At 36.2% G+C, this 17205-nt stretch overlaps 1 protein-coding gene across 2 annotated transcripts in view; it reads left to right on the top strand.

Annotated features, from left to right (window-relative positions):
- The window catches only part of SLC9A9 (solute carrier family 9 member A9), a 736009-nt gene that overhangs the window by 166669 nt on the left and 552135 nt on the right, over positions 1 to 17205 (top strand). For both annotated transcript variants that reach the window (XM_027875882.1, XM_027875883.1), the window contains exon 5: positions 16610 to 16725. In XM_027875882.1, coding sequence (XP_027731683.1) covers positions 16610 to 16725 — 116 coding nt within the window. The remainder of the gene's footprint in view (positions 1 to 16609; positions 16726 to 17205) is intronic.

The raw sequence follows: 17205 nt of genomic DNA, 5'->3' as shown, positions 1-17205 counted from the left end.
TTATTATCTCATTTTGACCCTCACAACAAGCCTTGGATGTAGGTGCCATTATTATCCCTATTTTATATATAAAGCTTAGAAAAGGGAAAGGAGATGCATGGTTCAGACTGTTCCCTAAAAAAGACCATTGACCTTCGGGCCTATAATCCAGAGTCACATGTTGCCTGAGATACATTGATTTCCCTCCTCATGTGCCACTCTCCCCAATAAACACAGCATGGATTGGTGGGAAAGTGTGACTAAGGATTATTGGGTAGACTTTAATTTTTCTTGTTTTTTTTTCTATTGTATGTAAACTTATACTTATTATTGACTTTTTGTTTAGCACGTGTTTAACGTATAAGAGTCAATAGTGTCATTGTGACTGATTTCATATAACTGGGAAGCATGCTAGTGGGGGCTTAGGAACTATGATTCCAAATAGAAGTGTTTCTCCCAACACGAAGGGTATCCCAGATCCCTGAGAGTAATAGCCACATGAGCACATCTTTAGGGATAACACGCTACTTTGCCTATGACTGCGTAGGACTGGAGGAAATGAAGCAGATCCTTCCCAAGAAAAGAGGTTGGAGAGAGTTGGAGTCAGTGTGACACTTTAGCTATACTTCCTATTTTCATAAAAGAAAAAAAAATATTACAAAAGCAGCAGTTGCTTTCCTTCTCTCACTTGTGTTTATTGGGAAAAAAAAAAAGAAACCACTAATTCCCCTTTCCTGCAGGTGATTCATATTTTTCTAAAGCAAAAAAGCAATTTTCCAAACCGAAAATCAGACAGATGGTCCTAAGGAGTTTTTCAAAATCTTGTTAAAACACACCTTCTTCTCTTGAAACTGGGACTAACTCGGAAAACGTGGGATAATTATAGCAATAAAAATCACTGGCATTTCTGTAGCATTTTGAAGTTTGGAAAGCACTTTCCATGCCATGCATAGTTGGAGCTGCAGTAGCTGCAGATCATGTGTTGCAGTTGAGCAGAATACCCACGTGAGACATTGAACTTTTCATTATGGATTCTCAAGCAGAATTGGATGACCACATTTGATTAGGTCAAAATAATGATTCCTATTTTTTGGATATGGATTGGATTAGGTGGATACTGAGATCATTTGTAACTCTCAAATTCAATACTTTTGTGATTGAATTCTATCATCTAATACTTTCAGTCCTTTTAGAGAGACTCTACTCTGATACTTTGATGGAGGGAGCTATGATCTCCTCAAAGTGGCTTTTCCATCCCAATGATAACCACCCATCCATTCCTGCCTCTCTCATGTAAATCTTATCCACATCTTCTCACTCAAACTGCCGGTCAACTTCTCCTGGAAGTTCTCTTTATTTCATGTGGATGCTAATTGTGTCAGATGGGCTGCTCATTAGATATCTCTTTCTCTTGTTAGGTGATTGACCTATTTTTTCCCAAGCCGTACGCCTGTCCAATGACATGCTTCATGCTTCTTTGAACCTTTTTCTATAACAATCGATCATATTGGCACCAATCATGCCATGTAGCTCTTACATTGTACCAAAAGAGCAGGTTTATACAGCCTCCTGACAGAGCTGCCCCTAGGCCTGCTGTTTGTTGTTTCAATGGAGTCAGCCTGGAGGTGTCTGAATTTCACTCAGGCCAAACCACAGCCCCTGTAAGTCCTGTTTTTCTGAGGTCCTCTCAAGTTATCTTAGGAGGACAACTGCTTTGTACCTTTATTTTTGCTGCTCTACATTCGTCTTGTGGCAATTTTCTGTCTGTTTGTGGGGGAATTCTGGAGAGACTAGAAATTTCTGACCTACTCCGCCATCTTCCCAGAATGCGTCCACAGCCAACAACTTTGAAAAAGATGTGAAACTTGTAGACTGGTATCTATCTTGTAGGCCAGATGACCATAGGCCTTGACCAAAATGTTCACTTTTCAAATGACTGTGTTAGAGTCATTAAAAAACAGCCCTTCATGTCAGATTGGTTTGTAATATGCTTTGAGAGACTTGGGAATAAGAGGGTTTAGAGAATCAAATTTGCTTCCCCTTTATCAGATATTTATACAGCCATGGGGTCTCTAGGCTTGGGATTTATAAGGGAATAATTCAGAGTAAATGTTTTAATGTTTGGCTGTTCTCTAAAGTGTCTTGGAGGGCTATTCTATATTTGATTACTTGGTAAACTCCAGTTTTAGAAGGGAGGCCCATGAGAACCCTGTGTCTGGTCTGAAAGGTGATATGAAATATGACAAAACATGTTTTAAACTACAAAGGAGTTTCAAGTAACATATAGTTATACATATCATATCAAAAGCAGGTCACTTGAAGTTCTCTACTCTTCATCAAAGAAGTTTCAAGACTATATGAGTAAAGCTGAAATGGGGGAATCAGAACAAGGAAGTGAATCTTTAATTTTCATCTGCTTATAGCGGCATGATGAATTTTTCATTCTAACAAGTTGCTTAGAAATAATAATGTATTTTTAAGAAGACATCAATCAAACAGCTAATAATATTATGCCTTAATTGAGCTAAGTAAGCTTTTAAAATATATACATTATTTATGAGTTTTTCTATTTACTTTGAAATGAAGCTGATTGTAGAAAACCTAGAGAGATGTATTTTTTTCTGATTTTTCTTCAATAGATGCCATCAGCTGGCTTCAGGGTTCCAAAAGGTCCTGTCTAAGTGTAAAAATATTCTGGAGGGGATAAGAAAATAAATGGAAAATTCTCTGAAAATAAGAAAATAGATTTGGTGAATAAAATTCAGATGGCAAGTTTTCTTCTTCTTGCTCAGATGACAGGCTGAATAAGGAAAGGCTGAATATGGCCTCCCTATGCAATACTGATTGTGTCTGCCAATGAAATACATTAAAAGAACCTTGGCTTCACCTGGCAAACAACAGTTTCTTTTATTGATAAATTTTATCTTAATAAAAGAGGCAAACATAAATAAGTACACACAGGTGCAAAAACCAACATATATTTTCTGAAGATTGGCAAACAAAATAGCACAGAAGAGGGAGTAGGACATATTGGTTCAACTACAGTACTTACAATTTCTTAAAAGAAATGGAGGCTATGTGATTTAGCTAGCCAGGTAGTAAAGTATCAGAGTCATCTATTGTGTTGGACTGAAGTCTTTCAGCCATTTTATGTGGTCTGCATTTACAGGGCTGTGATTAGTGGGTATAGTCTTCTTTTCAGTCTGCTTTCTTCATTCTGCATACGCCTTCCCAAATTTTTTTGAATTTACATTCGTTATTCCTTGTGATCAAATAATATTATGTTATATTTGATAATATTATATCACATTTACATACAACAGTTTATTGCAGCCACAATGAGCCCACGATTACTGGGCACATGATTTGTTTCTGACTTTATACTATTATACTTAATCGTAATCATAATAGGTAGCATTTATACAACACTTTAAAGTCTGCAAAGTGCTCCACAAATATCTCATTTGATCCTCACAACAACCCTGGGAAATAGATTCTATTATCCCCATTTTATAGATGAGGAAACTGAGACAGACAGGGGTTAAATGTCTTGCCCAGGTTCACACAGGTTGTAAGTATCTGAGGTTGGATTTGAACTCAGGTCTTCTTGACTTCAGGTCTAGCAAGCCTTCTACCCACTGACTCGCCACTCTGTCTCATAATAGTGCTGCTATTTCTCTGTAATTTCTCTTTTCTCTCTATTTCTCTTTTTGTCCCTAACAAGAACCTTCTTAGGGTATTAGCATTAAGCTAATACTGAAGTTGCTAGGATAATTTTTATTGTATGATTTCATATTGCTTTCCCAAAACAGTTGGTCCAGTTCATATGTTCACCAGTAATGAGTTTATATTCCCTGTCAACTAAGTGAATCTTTTCATCTTTCCCAATTTTTCACTATTTTGGCATTGAAACCACTCTTTTTACTCCCATCCTCCAAGAAAGATCTTATGAAATTGCAATAGTTCTTTTTTATTTGTGATTTGCTTTTCCCTAGCTTTATATAAGATTTTTTTTTCTTCCTCAAAAGCTTTAAGAGTTTGATTACCACAATTGTGGATGAATTAAATTTGGGGATCCTCTGATGACCATCCCTGTCCTGGAGTCAGAAAGACTCATTTTAGTGAGTTCAAATCCACCCTCAGTCAGGTGCTAGCTGTGTGATGCTGGACAAGTCACTTAATCCTGCTTGGCTCAGTCAAGGAACTGAAAAGTGAGCTGGAGAAGGAAATAGCAAACCACTTCAGTATCATTGCCAAGAAAACCCCAAATGGGATCATGAAGAGTTGGACTGAAATGATGCAACAAAAATGATGACAATCCCATGAATTCTGTAGATTTGCCCTTTGCCCTCTCTTAACGCTATGGAGAAATTTTCTCATGATATCTAGAAATACAGTATTAGATTATTTACTTTGTATTTTTTCTTGGGGATCAATAACTCTCTGGTTGCCTCACTAAGCTCTGTCTTCAAGTTTTATTATCTTCATCTGAGGAATCTCTAGTCTCCTAATTATAGTTTTCTTTGATTTTTGTTGCTTTTTTCTGTAATTTTTCCTGTGTTTCAGTTAGACCATTCTATTCTTCAGAGAATCCACTGATTTGTTCAGATTTTCTGCTACTAACTGTTCCAATCTGTTGAATCTCATTTTCATCTACTTTTTAATTCCTTTTTCATTGATTTGATTTTCATTGATTGTATTGATCCATTTTTATAGTTGCCAATTCATTCTTATTTTTCATATGGAATTTATTGGTCAATTTGAAGGTTCTTAAAACATTCCCAGTTTCATTCCTGGAGATCTTGTTGCTGCTTTATTATTCATTCCCTCTGTATCTTTCTTTATACTTTCTTTAGCTCCTAGTACATATTCATTGTATTACTTCCTTTCTTCCCCCTACTCATTCCTTCAGTTTACTCTTTTTTGTTTTCTTGGTAGGTGATTTTTCCCTGTGAAAATTTCTTTCATTTCCCCATTTCTGTTATTATTTTACTTAAGTGGACATATTAATTTTTGTCTGATATGATGAAATAGATGAAGGCTCAGTGACTTCCATGCATTCAGCCTTCTTGTTACAGTCCTTAAACAATGCTGAAGGTCCCAACATCAAATACATTTCTGTTGGCTTTTGATGGTAGATTAAAAAGAAATATTTCAAATTGACTTTACTAAGTGAATCTGGACTATGTCATTCAATGTCTAAAAAGATCCAGGCTAGGGAAGTCAGCAATATATGTCTTCTATCACAATGGCAGTAATAAAGGACATTGTTTATGATACTTGTTACAGGTACTTAGACCAATGGCAAACTCTTCAGCTTCTTTTGTTGACTACTTATCTCACAGGCAATTGTGAGTATAGAATGGGATAATAATTGCAAAAACTCTTTTTTGATAGATAAAAATTTAGCACAAACATAAACTCTGAGTATGTAGAGCTTCCTGTAATGACTGAAGCCACAATTCAGTGGTATCCCTAGGTTGGAACTGATCTCTTTTCCTGTATTAGGGAAATGTTAAGCCCCCGGGGCCTATGGTTTACACCTCATTGGGCAGGCCTAGATTAAAAGCAGGAAAGAGCTAAGTCTTTTAATTTTTTTTTTTTACATTTTATTCAGTTCCCTCCTGACCACTTCCCTACTCACTCTTTTCCCCAAGAAACTAGTAATTGGAGGTAAAAAGCTATCAGAGCACTTTGAATGTTTATACCATAACCATCCCCTCTCATCTGTCAGTCTGGTGGAATGACTTATCAAAGGATGTGTATTTAGTGCCTACCTTGCCACCTTTAGTGCTGTATTAATTGCCTTCCTGCAAGGCTTTGTAACTACCGAGCAAAAAAACAAAAACAAAAACAAAAACCTATCAGCACCTTAAGGAGTTTACAATCTAAGGCAAAAACTGGAATAATTTGGTCAGTTCCATATTTCTTCATTCAGGTGCCCAAGAATTAAGTAAATAACATTCATATTAAATGTGTAAGCTGAAGGATTTGTCCATATGGGAAGGTAGAGATAAAGATAAGGACAGAGAATCATGGAGCTAAAGTCTGGCCAGTCCAGCCCCTTCATTTCACAAACAAGAAAAAGCAGATCCAGGCGGGGGCGTGATTTGTCTGGTCATACAAGGTAAGAAGTGGCCAAATTGAATATTTTGATGAATATCAGGAGTTTTCTGCCTCTATTAGTCAGGGAAAGCCTCACAAAGGGGGGTGAAGGTGAGTCTTCAAGAAATGCTTGAATGAAGGAGGAGAGTGATTTTCCAGTTAAGCCAGGCAATAGGCATAAGGGATACAAACTAATGAAAATTCTGCTGACAAAGTAATGGAGATGACTGGTCGTAATGGCAGCTGAGTACGTTTGCCTAAGAAGAGGAGAGAGAGTAGACTAGGGAAAGAGGAGAAGTAAAGATAGGTGGTTATGTATGGCAGTTTCATAGATGTGAATCCCAGACCCCACCTGGCCTCGGCAAGTTCTCTGGCTTTGGATGTAATTTATATTGAATTGTCTTCTTAGTCAGCCTCGGTGAGTATAATGTGGTCAGCTTCCCCCCCCCCCCCCCAAGTATAGCTCTCTAAGTGTGCAGCTGGAACACACCCAAAAGAAACAGAAACAAGACTGAGACACCCTTGGCACATACATTGGAAGTGTAATTCAGGGCACTGTCTTTTCCTATCTGCATGAACAAACACCAACTCAGGGAGATTGTATGTGAATAGATAAGAACACTTGGAGGATTTATGTACCTGGTACCTGATTCATCTTTTAATATATCTCTAGCTCTCACTGTATGTCAGTATTGAGATTTATTTTCTGTCTGTATTAAAACTTTGGGTTTCTATATTTCACCCAAGGAGGTTAAGGCATTTAGTAGCAGTAGTAACTGACCTTTATGTGGTGACTGAAGATTCTCAAAGTGCCTCACATCCATTAGCTCCCTTGATCCTCACAACAAGCGTGGGGCATGGGGGAATGTGGAGAGTGGGGTAAGCATTACAACCATTATTATTCCCATTTTAGGGAGGAGGAAACTGAGGCCAAGAGAAATTAAGTGACTTTCTCAAGGTCACACAGCCAGTGTCCAAAGCAGAATTTGAAACCCTGTCTTTCTGACTCCAATGTCCAGTTCTTTAGCCATTTCAGTACCTGTCTTCTCTCCATGCCATAAGAGTGGGCTTTGTCTTAAGGATGCATAAAAGGAAATAAAGCATTCCTGCATGTCCCCAGGGAGAGAGAAGAGCAATGACTTTCACCTCTTCAGAACATGCTGGGCTGAAAAGGGGTTATATCCATAGACATGCTATGGCCAGGGTATAGAAGGTCACCTCTTACTCAGGGACAGAGATTCACCTAGTCTGTCCTAGTGAGTGTTGGTCCTGACTGAGTAACCTGAAACTGAGGAAACTATTCCTCATTAGGGTTTGGTATATTTCTGTGTCATTGTATCCCCAGTGCCTGGTACATACCAGATACTCAGAAAGTATTTATTTGGTATACATATACATATATACACACATACATACATATATTGGTATATGTGGATATAAATATACATATAGGTATATATATATATGCATATATATACACACATATATATATGCACATACATATCTCTCCATATGTCTTTCCTTATGTCTCTGTCTCTCTGTCTGTATCTCTCTTGCCATGTTTTTACCTCTATTCTCTACTCCCTTTCTCATCCCTCCATTTGTAGCATCCTCTTTCCCTCCTTCCCTCCCCCCACTATTACACACAACATTTTATGTTCTCTATAACCTGTTGGCTACCCCCTGGACCATTTCAAATCAAGTACAGAACTATCTTGAAAGGAAAACTATGGGGAATAGATGGCCCTTCTAAGCACTATCTGTACAATGAGGTTAAGTAGATAGCTCCCACTGGATCTCCATAGTAGAATCCATCGCATTATGATTTTGGGATTAGCAGCATGCTTTCAGAAAAGTCACAATTGCCCCTATTTGAGGCAGGAGGGGTCTGCTGCTAGGTGGAGCAGTGGATAGAGTGCTAGACCTGGAGTCAGGAAGACCTGAGTTCAAATCTGGCCTCAGACACTTACTACCTCTGTGATTTAACCTTATTTGTCTCCGTTTCCTCGCCTATGAAATGAAGGAAATGGCAAAACACTCCAGTATCTTTGCCAAGAAAACCCTTAAAGGGGTCATGAAGAATTGGACATGACTGAAACAACTGAACAAGAAGCCCCTATTTTAGAGATTTGGAAGCCAAGACACAGAAAGGTTAACATACTCAAGATATGAAATAGAAAAGCTGGAATTTTCCAATTCTCATTTGACATCTATCTCCATCTCTTGGCTCAGGTCATAGGAATGTAAGATCACAGACTGAGAATTGGAAGGGACTTTCTAAGTCTCCTAGTCTAGTCTATTTCCTACATTAAACAAATGAAGAAACTGAGAGCTTAAATGATTTGCTCCAAGTTACACAGATATCAAGCAAAGTGGCAGAGCCAGGATTTTAACTCAAGCCCAGTGATGCCAAGGTCAACACTCCAAATGAAACATTCTTTGTTCTAGGCACCAAAGATCAACCCAGGTACTTCGTAGGCACCTGGATTGGCTTCAAGTATAAATGTACAAGATAGATTCTGCTCAAGACAATGCATGTCTTCTCCTTTTGACATGATTTCACCCTTCTACTCAGGACCAAAGAAAGAAAGGAGAATCCCATATTATCATTCTGAAGAATGGACATACCTCCTCAGTTAGATGTCTTTTTTAAACCATTTCCAGGGGAACCCTAGGGAGCAATTGGAAGATTAAGGGAAGCCTTATTGTCACACCTAAAGGAAGTGACTAAGTAATCATCGATACTCCTTTGAATGTTGTGTTTTCCTACACCCATTAATTTAGATTAGATGATGCAGCATCTCTGTACTCCAACTATCTGTATTTGAGATTCTGTAATTTCCTGTTAATTTCAAATGTCAGATGAAACCAGGCAACTTAAACCTCTTTTTAACCCTTGCTACAGAGGAGATTCTGGAATTTGGAGAGAGGCTGGATGAATGACCTTTAAAGTTATTTCCAATTTAGAAATTCTATAATGTCTCCTATTTGGTTTCTAAAGAGAATGCATTTTTCATTTTATAATCTATAATACATATACACATAAATATATGTGCCTCTCAATATGAGAGACAGCATGGTGTTACAGATAGAGAATTGACCTTTGAGTGAGGAAGACCCAGATTCATGTCCCTTCTCTCATATATACTGGCTGGGGAACCCTGGAAAAGTGACTTAGTGTCTCAGTGAACTGGACAATTCTCTAAAATAGGGGTTCCTAAGCTTGTTTGTGTCATGGACCCCTTTGGCAATCGGAGGAAACCTATGGACCACTTCCCAGAATAATATTTTAAGTGCATACAATTAAAATATGTAGTATTAGAATGGAAATATATTATATAGAAACATGGTTATTAAAATGTTTAAAAATCATGATATGGTATTATACATGCTTCTTTATAAACACATTAAATAACAAAAACAATATATTTAAAATACTGGTTGGTTAAAGTTAAATTTTAGTTTTAAAGACATATCAGTATGAAGGCTATTGTGAATATCTAGCAGTGCCAGATCTTGTCATACTATTAAGGAGTAGTTATTAAAACAATTTGGTACTGGTTCAAAAATAGATCAATCAGTGGAACACACTTGGCACACAATGTATAAGAGCAAATGTATCTAATACCCTAGAATTTGATAAACACAAAGACTCCAGTTGCTGTGATAAGGACTCACTATTTGATTTAAAAAAAAAAAAAACTTCTGGGAAAATGGACAGCAGTATGGAAGAAAGTAGATTTAGGCCAGTAGGAAGAAAGTAGATTAACACCTCCACCTTATATAAAGATAAGCTTCAAATGAGCATGTAAATTGATATAAAAGTCCTATCATAAACAAATTAGAGAAATATGGAAAAATGCTTATCAAATTTATGAATAGAAGAAAATTTCATGACCAAATAAAAAATGAAGAGGATCACAAAAGCTAAAATAGGTAATTTTGATTACGTGAAATTTTAAAAGTTTCTACACAAATAAATCTAATAAAGTTCAGATTAAAGTGTAAACAATTAACTGGGAAAATATCTTTGCAGTGAATTCTCTGATAAGAATCTCATTTCTGAGATGTATAATGAACTGATCCAAGTTTATAAGAAAAAAAGAGTTATTCCCCATTTGATAAATAATCTAAGAATATGACCAGGCAGTTCTCAAAGGAAAAAAGAACAAGTTTATATAACATGAATATTATAAAATGAACAATTTTAAGGTCTTTTACAAACTGATGAAGAATAAAATTAGCAGAACAAGGAGAACCTTATACAATAACAGCAGAGCTGTAAAAGTAAAAGACTTCAAAAACTGTAAGAACTATGATCAATATGAAAAGCATTCATGGTTTCAGAGGCTAGATAATGTAACATGCTATCCATTACATAGAGGTGACAGATTTAGGGTGCAGAATATACACACATACACGTGCAGGTTGATTACACATTGCATGCTCAAATACATGTGTGTACATATGTGTGTGTCTGTATACAGCCATTGTTTTTCTTGATTATGTATATTTATTATAGGAAATTTGTTTTTCTTTTCTTTTTTTGCCAATGGGCTGGGGCATGGAAGGGAAAGAAAATAGATTTCTGTTAATTTTTTTTTGAGAGGTGGGAGAGGATGCTACAGATGTGGAATCTTGCCTGCACTTTCAAGGTCATTTTGTTATGATATCACTTACAAAGTGGGAGCAATCTGTAAATGTTTGCAATGTAAAAACAAAATGTATCAACAGAACATTTTTTTAAGAAATGCTAAATTTTAGTTAGAGGTTAGTAAAATAAAGATGTCACTTTTTTCCCATCCAAGTTCAGAACCCTAAAATTTATCCATAGATCCCTGGGGTGGGGTGGGAGTGGGCAGTTCTAAGTTGCTGTGAAGCTGCTGATCTGCACTGGTAGGAAAATTTCTTCATTGTGAGTTCCCAACTCTGATGAAATCATAACTCTAGTGAAAAAAAATACCCACCAATTTGTGTATATGTACCTACGGTGCTATGTCGATCAACTCACTTCAAGGCTTTAATTACAAAAGGCATATCTTGACTCAGACACTGGTTGTGTGGCTATGAGCACATAATACATACATATAAATATGTGTGTATATTAGATAGATTTGCTCAATCATGTCCAACTCTTCGTGACCTCATTTGGACTTTTCTTGGCAGAGACACTTGTTTGCCATTTGCTTCTTCAGCTCATTTTACAGATGAGGAAACTGAGGCAAACAGGGTTAAGTGATTTGCCCAGGGTCAGCTAGTAAGTGTCTGAAGTTAGATTTGAACTCATAAAAATAAGTCTTCCTGATTCCAAGCTCAGTGCCCATGCCACCTAGTTGACAGATAGATGGATAGATAGATAGATAGATAGATGGATAGACAGACAGACACATATAAATATTTGCCACCATTAGACAAAATTGTGATGGTGTTAAAAGGGCTTTAGATTTGGAGTCAGAAGGACTGGGTTTAAATCCCAGTCCTAGTTTCAATTTGTGAACCTCTGCCACTTACTATCAGTGTGAACTCTAAAGTCACTGAAACTCTCGGCCTCAGTTTCCTCATTTGCAAAATGATGGGGTTGAATTAGATTTCCTCTATGCACCCTTCCAGCTCTGAATTTTATCTCCAATGATCCTAGCTAGTCACTTAAGCCTGCATAATCAGATACTTTATGTAATATATTTTTCTTATATTAGGAAATAGTATGAAAACTAACATTAAAAGTCTCATATAAAGGCTTCTCTTTATTTTGGTCAGTGTGTTCCCCCACTGAAAGGAAGCGAGGCTCACAGTTTGTTTCAGATACATCACTGCTCTACATTTCTTGACTGCATAGGGAACTCCGTAAGAGTCAGTTTCACATCCTGTCACAGATGAGGACGTGACTCTTCTGGAGGCTCACTGGACTGGCTCCAGGAGCTTATATTCCCAGCTGAAACTATTCCTCAGAATGTCACTGGCAATTCAAAAAACTGACAGGTGCCACTTACTGCAGGCTCATTTATATCCTGGTTTGGCTATTTTGAAAGGTATTATTTTAAAAATCATTGAAATTGAGATTAAATGTTATAAAATGATTCAGTCATTTAAACATTTGCATTTTCCCCCATTTTCAACCATTATCCCAAAGATGTTTCACATAGCTATTTATACAGAATAACAAAATGCATCTGGAGGAACAAAGTATCTGGAATCTCAAGGGAAATAATGGTGGGGAGGGGGGAAGAAGTAGACTCAAAGGTCAAACAGCAGTCTAAAACTCCTATTTTGTTATAAAGCAGTAATCATGAAAACAATTTGGTATTACTTAGAAAAGAGAAAGTTAAATTAGTGGAACGTACTTGATAAGTATTAATAAGATACAATTATACTCAATACCCCTCCCCCCCGAGTTTTATAAACCTGAGATCATAAGTTACTTGGGGAACAACTAGATTTGATAAGAATTGACAGGGAAACTACAAAGCAGTTTGGCAGAAATTAGGTTTAGACCAGCATCTTAAACCATATACCATAATAAATTCAAAATGGATTGTTGAGCTGAAAATTAAAAGTCAGAGTATGAAAAAAAATTAGGAGAGGTCAAATGTTCATGAAAATGTTTGTAATAGCATTTTTTTCCCTTATACTATCCAAGACCTGGAAACAAATTAGATGTTCATCAACTGGAGAATGACTAAACAAGTTATAGTACATGAATGTAATGTAATATTACTTTTCTAACATGAATGTAATGTAATGTAAAAACTGATGAATATAAAGAAACAAGGAAAGACTTAAAGGATGTGATACAAAGTGAAATAAACAGAACTATGAAAATGGCAAACATAATGACTATAATAGCATAAATGGAAAAATAAAATAATTTAACCTGAATACTAGGAAATTATAATAATCAAGTCTGGCTCCAAAGAATACATACAGGAATACAAATCCCTCTCTTTTTTGCAGCAATGGAAGAAAATGACTATGGGATAGTGGCTACATTATTGGATTTGATTGGTATATTGGTTTGTTCAACTGAACTTTTTCCCCCTCTGTTTTTATTCTTTGTTTATAAAGGATGGCTTTCTGAGTGGTAGAGTGGGGAGCATACGTTGGGACAAGAAGGTAATATAAAAACAAAATATATCAATAATATTGTCTGAAAAATCTCAGCTTGCCTATATTCCTGGAATATAAGCACATTATGAAACAACCACATTTATCATGTATTAGCTGGGATAAAAACCAATAACAACATATCAATACCATGAAACTCAGTAAATATTGGTAGGTTAAAGAACTGGGCACTTTCATTTCCTCATTCATTCAACACTTATTAGATACTTACAAGGTACTCTAAATATACTATTTTCAAGGCCAGTCCAACTGACAGGAGGCTTGGCCTTTCATTATCTTTTTCATTGCCCATTGACTTTGCCTATGCTGCTTTGCTCCCATATCCTATATCATAGGTTTCCAAAGCTTATCCCATGTTGTCCCCTAGCCACTGAGAGATCTCTCTGTCAAATTGCTTTTTGGACCTACTTCAATTTACAGTATTCAGTACTCTAAACCTTTTCTCATTCCTTCTTGATAAGAATCAAAATACGGCTGCTGTGAATCTTAATCTCTCCAAGAGTACTCTCTTGTGTGACTCTTTAATATAATTATTAATTTATAAGTTTCTTCTGGGTTAATTTTTCACCCTGATGGACAACATAGTTGCACCAGTCTTCTCAGGGTCATTTCAGACACTACAACAGGCTGAGGCAATATTTTGAAGCAAAAGGATCCTTTTTTTTCTTAGTATATCAATCAAACCTTATTTAAAGTGTCTCTGATTTTTCTTAAGAAAAAAAATCTAATAGTCTCTTTTTCCATATCGTGCCTACAATGACTTGAATGATAGACTGTTAGAATCAAAACTAGTACAGCTTCCTCATTTTACAGATAAAGGAACTACATCCCAGGGAATTAAATGAACCCACTCAAGGTTGTCCAGATGGTTAATAGCAAATTGGCACTTGAGTCTAGGACCCATGATTCTTCTTGTCTTTTTTCCACTGCACCTGCTCCCTACAAAGAAAAAAAAAAACTAAACTGGAACCTTTTGTGAGTTGATTAGTGTCACCTGCCTTTTTATAATATTCACACTGCAATTAATTCTATAATTGCTAACAGTTATCTGCATACCTCTGTCTTCTATCCATGTTCACGTTCAAAGACGTCTGTCTTTCCGTCATTTGTTGGACTTCCTGCTTCCCAAAAAGATTTGAGGCAATTTACAAAGTTAAAACTACATAAAACAGCACAAGTGGGTGAGAGGCATACACAGAACAACAAAAAAGAACAAAAACAATGAAAAAGAAAGGAGAACTAGATGTTATCAGGCACCTGAAATGAGTTAATTACTACAGTTAAAGAATAAATCTAACTCTGAGATAAAGCAAAAGAGGAAACACATTGGGTTATAAAGTTGTTCTTGTCTGATAAAAAAGAAAATATGTTTATCTTCAGATGTAAACTTTTCCTAGTATTTAATTCTAAGAGGAATTAATCATGTGGCTACTGCTATAAGGGACATTGGGTAATACAATGGACAGTTTCTTCAACTCATTATTCACACAGACATTTCTTCTATTGACCCTTTATTTAGGTGTAGGGTTAACATTATATCATAATTCAGGGAACTCAGGGAACTGCTTATGATGTGGTCCAGGTATACTGCTTTTTGATGACCTCATTTAATATCAGAACACAGATGAGAAAAGCTGGAGAATGGCTAGTGAACTCATCCATGGATCAGTCTCTCAAATAGAAGAGATCTTGGTGTGACCTTGGATAGTCACTCTAGACATCCCTTTTCTCATCTGTAAAATAAGACTTTAAAGTGATGTGAGAATATAGCTCTCCAGCTAATAAAAAGCTCAGACACTATATAGTATAACCATCTCATTTTACAGATGAGAAAAACAAGCCCCGACGAGTTTAAATTAATTTACCGAGGTTATACAGGTAATCATCAGAGGCAAGATTTGAATCCAGGTCTTCTGACTCTAAGAGAATGCCCTTTCTTGTTAAAATCAAAATATAAAATTTATTATTCAAAATTCACAAAACTAAAAAAGTATAAAAGAGACATAAATCATGAAATTTTCAAATGTTTTTGTAAGTTTATAGTATTTCTACTTCTAAAGTTATTAATATTTAAAACTGCATTAAGACTTTTGGGACATTCTGCACGTGGTTCAAATTGTATAGAGTTGCTCTTTCTGTTAATTCATTAATGTAGGTCTCTAGAAATTATGTAGGAAACATAGTGGGTCAAAGTTGATAGAGAGATGATGTTGGATTCCAGAAGACCTGAGTTCAAGTCTTGCCTTTAACTTTTAATGACTGTGTGACCATGAACAAATTACATAAGCTCTTAGTACCCTAGGCCATTCCCTAAGAAAGATAAGAAATGACAGATAAGTTGTTGAACTGCAACTAGAGTTCTGAGTTCCTTATGCCAAAGAAACCACAGGTCCATGCAAAATCAAAACATCCGGGAATAAATAAATATCCTACTCATAGGCCCATACTCTATTGCTTCATTGTAGTGTGGAGATGAGCCTAGAATCCTTAGGGCTAAGTGAGAAGTATGTCAGGTCTCTTAGCTTCTTCTATTTAAAAAAAAATCATATTATCTTAATAAGAGCTTTTGTCTGCTTTTTAAAGACTAGACCACTTGAGATGAATTCTTTGACCATAGCAACCTATGAAATAAGCAAAAATGGAGGTCCCTAACTGGAACCACTGATAGCTAATAGATATTTTAACCCAATTTATCAACCTCTTGAATTTTTCTTCTAGGAGTTAAAACTTAAAAAAGAAAAGAAAGCAGAGTGGTAGACTCTATCTTGGGAATCCTTTCGATAGCGAATTGAAATGGGGCTTAGCATAAACTATCCGTAATAGGATGGAATTTTGCTATGAGCAGGGAGATGAGAACTTTTTTTTAAGTGACTAGTTGACTGATTGCCTTGTGATTGTCTAATTTCCTTCTAGTGACAGTGACAGAAATGGGATTTGAACACTTTTCTTAGACTTTCAAGATACAAAACAAGGCAAGCCAAAAAGCAATCAATCCATTGAAAGATGTATGAGTAGGTCAACATGGTTGCTGATACCAGAGTATTTGTGAGAATAAATTTGTAAGAGTCCTCACTTGGCAGATTATTTTTCACAATCCCCGCTTTCTTTATCTTCTTGTGTATTATTTTCATGTATTAAAAATAAGCTCTAAATGTCTTGCCACATGTCATCAGGTGACTGGATTGATGGTGTTTGGTAAGAAGCATGGAGGCTCCAATTCCATGTTTCAGCAGCTGAGAGAGAAGTGGATTTCTGTTATTGGCAATCTGGGCTGCTGCTATAGTGAAGATCCTTAAATGAAGTTAAGGAATTTAGCAGGGACTTTAGAATTGTGATCAACCAATGGAAACAAAATAGCTGTAGTGATGCTTGACATCTGAAGATCTTATTTCTTCCTTGACAGGCTAATAATGTATGGCTTCGTGAAGGTGATGGTACACATGGGACAGCTAAGAAGTGGAGACTTTCACTTCACTGACTGTTTATTTTTCGGTTCATTGATGTCTGCCACAGATCCAGGTAACTATCCAGATCTTGCTTTCTTTCAAACACTAAGTATTTACTTGAATGGTATTTCCTAACTGATGATTTCATGTTGCCATGATAATTCTCCAAAGTCTATCATTTCCTAAAGGACACATGTGGGGGTGTAAAAACAGGTCCATATTAAAACAATGCTCAAGCTTTGGGGCTGTCATTTTCATTCATTGGAAAGATAGGAATCATTTTCTTTGACAATGGTTTCTCTGCATTGTATGTTATTTCTTAAAGTTTTTAATTTTTAAAAATCTCTCTGTTATGTACTACAGTTATATGTTTAACTTACTTGGGGAAAAATCTTTGGAAGTTATTGAGAAAATGATATTTTTCCCTACTATAGATGAATTTAACCCATTTCAAGGAAGTTTTTGGAGGGATGGATTTCTGTTTTTGTTTTTTGTTTTTTGTTTTTTTTTTTTTACCAGCGCATGTTGATCCAGATTCTCCGAGTACATAACA

The sequence above is a fragment of the Vombatus ursinus genome, unplaced genomic scaffold (genome assembly GCF_900497805.2).
Source record: "Vombatus ursinus unplaced genomic scaffold, bare-nosed wombat genome assembly UNPS02014810.1, whole genome shotgun sequence".
NCBI classification, from domain to species: Eukaryota; Metazoa; Chordata; class Mammalia; order Diprotodontia; family Vombatidae; genus Vombatus; species Vombatus ursinus.
This window is presented reverse-complemented; position numbering and strand designations above follow the sequence as displayed.